General features: G+C 39.9%; 1 protein-coding gene across 1 annotated transcript; it reads left to right on the top strand.

Annotated features, from left to right (window-relative positions):
- Positions 1-333: 333 nt before the first annotated feature.
- On the top strand, positions 334-7,300 carry LOC128689651 (uncharacterized). The gene is made up of 3 exons (XM_053778009.2): positions 334-398; positions 1,913-2,298; positions 6,424-7,300. The coding sequence occupies exons 2-3, from the start codon at positions 1,913-1,915 to the stop codon at positions 6,548-6,550; spliced, it is 513 nt and encodes a 170-aa protein (XP_053633984.1). The 5' UTR covers positions 334-398; the 3' UTR covers positions 6,551-7,300.
- Positions 7,301-7,459: the final 159 nt, after the last annotated feature.

The following is a 7,459-nucleotide window of genomic DNA, read 5'->3' as shown; positions in this document are numbered from 1 at the left end:
AACATGAAAACCCTTCGAGGCTTGAGCTGATGACTGACCTGGTGAGTTATAAGTCTGGTGATGCAACCAAACACGGCAGGTGACAAGGGAGAATTAATTTCTCATTACAGTCACAACTGCATCTAATTTATCCCAGGCGGTCTCATAGAAGCCATAAAAGTGCGTCAAAGTATTCTAGGGATGTAACAGATTTAGAAATTTCTCCACTTTCTAAGCGTTTTGCTGATAGATCATTTTTCTTCTTACATGTCTCCCACTTCGCTTTTCTGTCCCTGCTGAACTTGGGTATATAAGACATGCAAGTAGTAACACTCTAGACAGTTCAGTGTGGGACAGCACCGTGGGAGGACACTGGGCGCTCTCTTCCTAGTACCTTGCAACCACATCTTTTCTCTAGTGTTAGTGAATTGTGACGTGTGATTTGTTTTGTTTACACTATATTACTGCAAATCATTAGTGATTAACAGAAGAAGACACCTATACTTAGAAACGTTCCAATATACTAAGCTAATTATTCTTGTCATTCACTTAACACACACATGGATGACAATTTGAATATAATTAGTCATTTAGCTATGAATACAATGAGTCCTTTGTTTTGAGTCTCTTTAGCTTTGAGTCTCCTTAGTTATGAGTCTCTTTAGCTTTGAGTCTCCTTAGTTATGAGTCTCTTTAGCTTCGAGTCTCCTTAGTTATGAGTCTCTTTAGCTTTGAGTCTTCTTAGTTATGAGTCTCTTTAGCTTTGAGTCTCCTTAGTTATGAGTCTCTTTAGCTTTGAGTCTCCTTAGTTATGAGTCTCTTTAGCTTTGAGTCTTCTTAGTTATGAGTCTCTTTAGCTTTGAGTCTCCTTAGTTATGAGTCTCTTTAGCTTTGAGTCTTCTTAGTTATGAGTCTCTTTAGCTTTGAGTCTCCTTAGTTATGAGTCTACATAGCCTTAAAAATCAACTGGTTGAAAATTGATGTGCATATTATCACCACTAAATAACAGTGAATAGCTATCACTCTAAACTTTGTAGTACTTAGTCTCCGTAGTGATGGTACTACACAAATGGTAATGGTAATTGTTCAAGATATTGAGGGTGACTACTCACCTCTCATTAACCTCCTCACCAACTCCCACTGATATTTTTTCTGGGGGGTGGGGGTCAGTGAAATAAGAGCTATGAATCCATATAACAGATTTAGAGGATTCGAATAATTTTTTTTTTTGTCAGAATATTCCGACCTGTGTATTATTTAGAGGTTCCCACTCTCATACATGTAATATGAACACACACCTAAAAAAACAAGCTTGCAGAAACAGGCCTACTGGCCCATATTATGTTAGTCCGACTCAATTCCCAACCACCCCCACTCACGTATCTGCCCAAACACAATACACGTATCTGTCCCTACACAATACACGTATTTCTCCAAACACAATACATGTATCTGTCCAAACACAATACACGTATTTCTCCAAACACAATACACGTATCTGGCCAAACGCAATCTGTGTTTGGCAGAATATGCCACACGGCGGAAATGAAACAGGATGATAAGACTGAATACAGTATTTTATGACCTTACACCGAGGTCCTCTTCAGCTGAAGGTCTTGGTAAGACCTTCTTTTTATTGTCTTCATGTGGAATCCTTTGTGCCACTGACCAGTGTGTATTACATCGAAGAAAACACACACGAGGCAGAAGAAGTATTAACTGGGACAACGTGACAACTTATCGCACTGTTAGAGCTGTACCAACTCATGACTCGATTAAGCTCTTACAGATCGCGACGTTGTCACAAAACAAAGCTTATGCTGTATCGTGTCTATCCTTTAATGCTGTCAGTAACTCGATATGCGATATATACATTACTACATTTTATCGCCTGTTAGTGTATAATGATTAATTTCTTGCTGTGTCTCCCCAGATGATGGCCAAGATCTTCTTGTTAGTCCTGGTGAGCACATCATCGGCGGCGGCCGCTGCTTTTAGAGTGAAGCGACAGGTGATTCCTGAATCCATCCTCGCAGCTTCCACTGACGACCCTGAGATCTACGGCCTCATAGTCATGCCGCTGCTGATCATCGGCAGCGCTTTAATGACGCTCGCCTCCATCGCCGTCTACTTCACCGGCAGGCGAGCGCTCTCCGATGGGCCCAGACATCCCGACTTCGTAGCCGAGCTTCATGACGAACTCGAGCGTCTCTTCAACAAATACGTCGACGCCTTTGTCAGCCAAGAGTGCAGCCAGAGGATAATCTGCGACGTAGGCGTCTACTCCAGGGACCTCCAGGGCAGAGACATCCTTCTCGGGTAGGATACTTAAACATCCTGTTGACTCATAACTCTTAAAATATTTTGTCATCGCTGGTGAAGAGCTCTTGATGCGAGGTATTAGATCTACCCTCCTCCATTTCCTCAGATCAAACCTAATTAACCCCTATACTCCAGGCACTGTATTAACCTAGCAGGTGTGACGCTTAGTCATGACTGGAATAATAATAATAATAATAATAATAATAATAGCCAGTCAACGTTGATTTACTCTTAATTTAACACTAATTCGAAGTGACTCAACACTACCTCACATTTTTTTCTCATTTCTCATGACTCATGTCACCTGAAATATACTCATCAATGCACGAGCATTAGTTTTCAGTTAATAAGTAACGGTGATTCAGTTACAGTTTCTAATATTATGACTACTTATAAATACTTATTAACCGTTTCCATTAAGTTACGTATGATTATTGTCCTCATTGCATGACTCAGCGCATTACTCACCATTGTCTTTAGTGAATTACTCACCATTGTTTTCGGTGCGTTATTCACCATTGTCTTCAGCGCATTATTCACTGCTGTCTTCAGCTTACTCATCACTCAGAAAGCTTCTACTGGTCCCAGAGTGAACACGGATCTCAATCTACATTCTTAACTCAACTAAATTTTGGGGGGGATCATTATGAGGCAAATTTATCATAATGGAATACCACTCTGTACACAAATCTTTTTACTCTTTGTATCGCCTTCTTATTTACAACCAATCTTGGGGATAAAGAGACCGACCACCTTACAGTAAGGGAGACACATAGGCAACAGTTAGACATCTTTATTCCGAAACGTTTCGCCTACACAGTAGGCTTCTTCGATTGAAAAAGCCTACTGTGTAGGCGAAACGTTCCGGAATAAAGATGCCTAACTATTGCCTATGTGTCTTACTTACCAACCTGTCGGTATTGTTTACCGTTTTGATATTCACTCATCTCATTACGGTACTGTCCCAAGTACCGTAATCGCCTCTTTCTATGACTGGCGAAGCCTGCTGAGCTGGCGAAGCGTTTCGCCAAAAAAACATACCTTTATTATCCTGCCCTACTTCCAGTAAGTTTATTCATGTACAGAGCATCTGTGTAGATTAATTAGAATAACCCAAGAAAATCAGACAAAGTTACTTAATTCCATTGGGGTCGTTATATTAATTTATTATTTAAGAAATAAAAAGAGATATACTAGGAATAAGAGAAGATATACCAGGGGGTCACCTTAATCGTGCCCCAAATACCCACATCACGAGCCTCGTCATGTGAGCTCAGTCACCACTACCCAGGAAGGCTTGGTCACCCACTCAGTATGGAAGTGGTAACCTGCAAGGCTTGTCCTGGTCTCGCGCGTGTTGTTAATAATAATAATAATAATAATAATAATAATAATAATAATAATAATAATAATAATAATAATAATAATAATAATTAATAATAATAATACAAATAATAATAATAATAATAATAATAATAATAATAATAATATTATTATTTTTATTATTATTATTATTATTATTATTATTATTATTATTATTATTAATAATAATAATAATAATAATAATATTATTAGTAGTAGTAGTAGGAGTTTGGTAGTAGTAGAGGTGGTAGTAATAGTAATACTAGTAGTAGTAGCAGCAGTAGCAGCAGTAGTAGTAGCAAGTGGTGGTCTTGGTAGTAGTAGTAGCAGTAGTAGCAGTAATAGTAGCAGTAGTAGTTGATAAATTAAACACATGTGAAACACTTGGGTATCTTTATTGAGGAAACGTTTCGCCACACAGTGGTTTCACCAGTCCATACAAAGGAGAACATTGAAGAACAGGAGGAGTTTGAGGTAATCAGTCCCTCAGCCTTGAGTCGATTTGGTCAGTCCATCAATCTTGAAATGAATACATTCCTGTCTGACACAGCAACATCTTGGGATCTTAATACAGGGAATTCTTCACTTGCCTAACCCTTGGGCACGACCTACTTCCACAGTGGACAAATGTGATACCACCTACGACTGCTGCACCTCTCCTGCCTACGGTATATAAGCTACTTCTACGCACATATGCTGTATTCTTTTCAAGATTGATGGACTGATTACATCGACTCAAGGCTGAGGGACTGATTACCTCAAACTCCTCCTGTTCTTCAATGTTCCCCTTTGTATGGACTGATGAAGCCACTGTGTGGCGAAACGTTTCCTCAATAAAGATACCCAAGTGTTGTACATGTGTCTAATTTATCAGTTTGTCGGTTCTCTGAGCCATTCATCTACAGCAGTAGTAGCAGTAGCAATAATAGTAGCAGTAGTAGTAGTATTTAAGGAGAAGCGCTAAATCCGCAGAATTCATGTAGCGCTTGGAAGGCAATTGAGTTTAACCCCAGGAAGGACAGTTTAACCCCAGGAAGGACAGTTTAACCCCAGGAAGGACAGTTTAACCCCATGAAGGACAGTTTAACTCCAGTTCCATAGTTAAAGCTCCCGGCACCGAGGCTCTAGTCTTCCCTTCTTTCCTCCCTCACTGAAACTCAAGCATTGGGCTACAATGAGAAAGAGAAAAGAGCTACACTCTGGGTTTGTCATATTTGCCGTATTCAAACAACATGTGGCATCGTTAATTGTTCAGTGTTACTTGTTTTACTGTCTGGGAATACTAAAGCTGGTTAATATCTCTTGTTTAACGTTACTCGTTGGACCTTCAGTTAGTCAGGACGTTAGACTGGAAGTTTGTCGACCACACTTGGGGCCATTAAGAATGCTGTTTACCTTCTTTCTAAGAATAATGAGCACTTATTATTAAAATTGGGGGACTGGGAGGTATTCAGTTTTGATCCGAGGAATAAGAGAGGGCAGCTCCAGTTCCCTGGATGAAGAGCCTTTCACCAGCATTAAGCCACCCGTTTCCCCTCATCTTGAACTGCATTGAATCCCAGATGGTGAAGCAGCTCTGGGTTAGTAGCTCAGAATGAACATGGACTTCCTGAGCTCGTGCTCCTGTGACCGTAATTTCTACGTTATCTCATGACCACGCAGCTTTCTCTCTCTCTCTCTCTCTCTCTCTCTCTCTCTCTCTCTCTCTCTCTCTCGGTCTCTCTCTCTCTCTCTCTCTCTCTCTCTCTCTCTCTCTCTCTCTCTCTCTCTCTCTCTCTCTCTCTCTCTCTCTCTCTCTCTCTCTCTCTAGTTATGGATAATTGAAAATATTTTGAGTTGAACACGCTGTTATTCATACTAGCTCCTCATAGATATGTAAAATCTAGAGTCTAGTTTTATAACTAGAAAACAATGAAGTGCGTCTTCTCACAACGTAATTCCCTTAATTCTGTAATATGTAATGCCATTCGTAGGTTTATATGGGGAAGTGGAGCAAAATTCGTCTCCCGTAAGCAATGCCTATCCTCAGAGGCGACTAAAATGCCGGGAGCAAGGGGCTAGTAGCCCCTTCTCCTGTATACATTAATAAATTTAAAAGGAGAAACTTTAATTTTCCCTGTTGTTCCACCCTGCCTCGTAAAATATTGACAGTGTGTATACTGTGGTGAATTTATTTAAATTTTTATTTTTATGGAGAAAGGCCCAACGCGTAGTGGGCCACACAAATCCCGTTGAATGGGAAGCAATTAAGATTAAATCCGGGGAAGGGAAGATGACAGCTACAAATACTTGTGTCAAGAGCCCTTCACTTGTATCAACGTACCTTCCCAGAAGACTAACAACTAAAGGAGTTTTTCTCCCTGTTCCAGCAACTGCTTGACCTTGTTGATGAAACCCAATAAACAGTTTGTGGCATTTTTATTGAGGAGACGATTCGTCCACCAAGGACTTTAGCAATTAAATGCCATGAACAGCAAATTGCGACTTGTTAAGCTGTTCCTCGGTATATATTGTTCTACCTTCGATAAACACTGTTTTACTTTGATGATTATGACACATGCAACAGTAGGTTTATTCAGTCAAACACAGAGGCAGCAGTGTAGTACTAGTAATGAAATGAAGATGATGTAATCAGTCCATCAGCCTTGGGGAAAAAATTCAACAGTAGACACCTAACTGTTGCACATTTGTCTTAATCATCAACTCGTCGGTATTTCATACCATTTTCAACATAATTGCTTTACACTGTCTTCGTTACAGCTTGATCGAGCCTCTGGTCCCTGACTGCATGAAGAACAACGTGGCCGTCTTCAGAGAGGCTGCGGAGTCTGGCTACGAGACCGGCATGTGTAAAAAATTTAAGTGCGTCCCCCCGAAGATCCTCTGATCCACTTCGTTAGAGAAGACGGATCAGCCAAGCCGACCAACAATCTCATCTGGGCTGACAGATGAGCTCGACAAGCCAATAATATCGTCTGAGGAACCATTTGAGCTCGACAGACGAACAGTCACATAGACATATTGTGCTTATATAAGTTATCTTTTTCTAAGTAAAAGTCACAGCACCCAAAAAAATATGAATAATACGAAGACGCTAACTTGCAGAATTAAGGTATAAAATACCGATTTTTTTTAAACTTCTTGATTGGCTCTAACTCCTCTAGAACTTGATAGTTTTTCAGGCTATTTTCTCTCTTCGCCATCTAATTTTTCTCCCCTGTGCCTTTATTAGTACAACGTTTCACCCATACGGGTGAAAAGTTGTATCAGTCAAAGACAAAGGTTTCCCAATACCAAATACATTTACAACCGAACAAGCCTTTAGTATATAACGTTTCGCTCAGGGAGAGCATTATGACTGGATGAAGCTCTCCTTGAGCGAAATGTATTCTTATAAAAGGCTTGTCCTGGCCAAAGGCTTTCACTGCTCGTTGAATGCATTACTCGGCGTGAAATTTCTTAGTTCCTTAAAGGAACACCAGCTGTTAGCACTTGCTTACTCCTTCCTGCTGTCTAGCAATTGTCGTCAGGTGTTCATTGGTGTTCAGTGGTGTTCAATGGTGTTCAATGGTGTTCAGTGCTATCAGTGGTGTTCAGTGTCATATGTAGACCTATAGAACATTAATTTATTATTGTGTATATTGGTAAGAATTATATATATATATATATATATATATATATATATATATATATATATATATATATATATATATAGGGAGGTAACACCTCTAGAACTGTCCTAGGGACCCTCATCCTCAGAGAAAAGAATAAACTTGCTTCAGGGAGAACCTTGAGT

Source organism: Cherax quadricarinatus, chromosome 22 (genome assembly GCF_038502225.1).
Source record: "Cherax quadricarinatus isolate ZL_2023a chromosome 22, ASM3850222v1, whole genome shotgun sequence".
Lineage (NCBI taxonomy): Eukaryota > Metazoa > Arthropoda > Malacostraca > Decapoda > Parastacidae > Cherax > Cherax quadricarinatus.
Note: the sequence above shows the minus strand (reverse complement) of the source record. Positions and strands in the feature narration are given on the sequence as shown.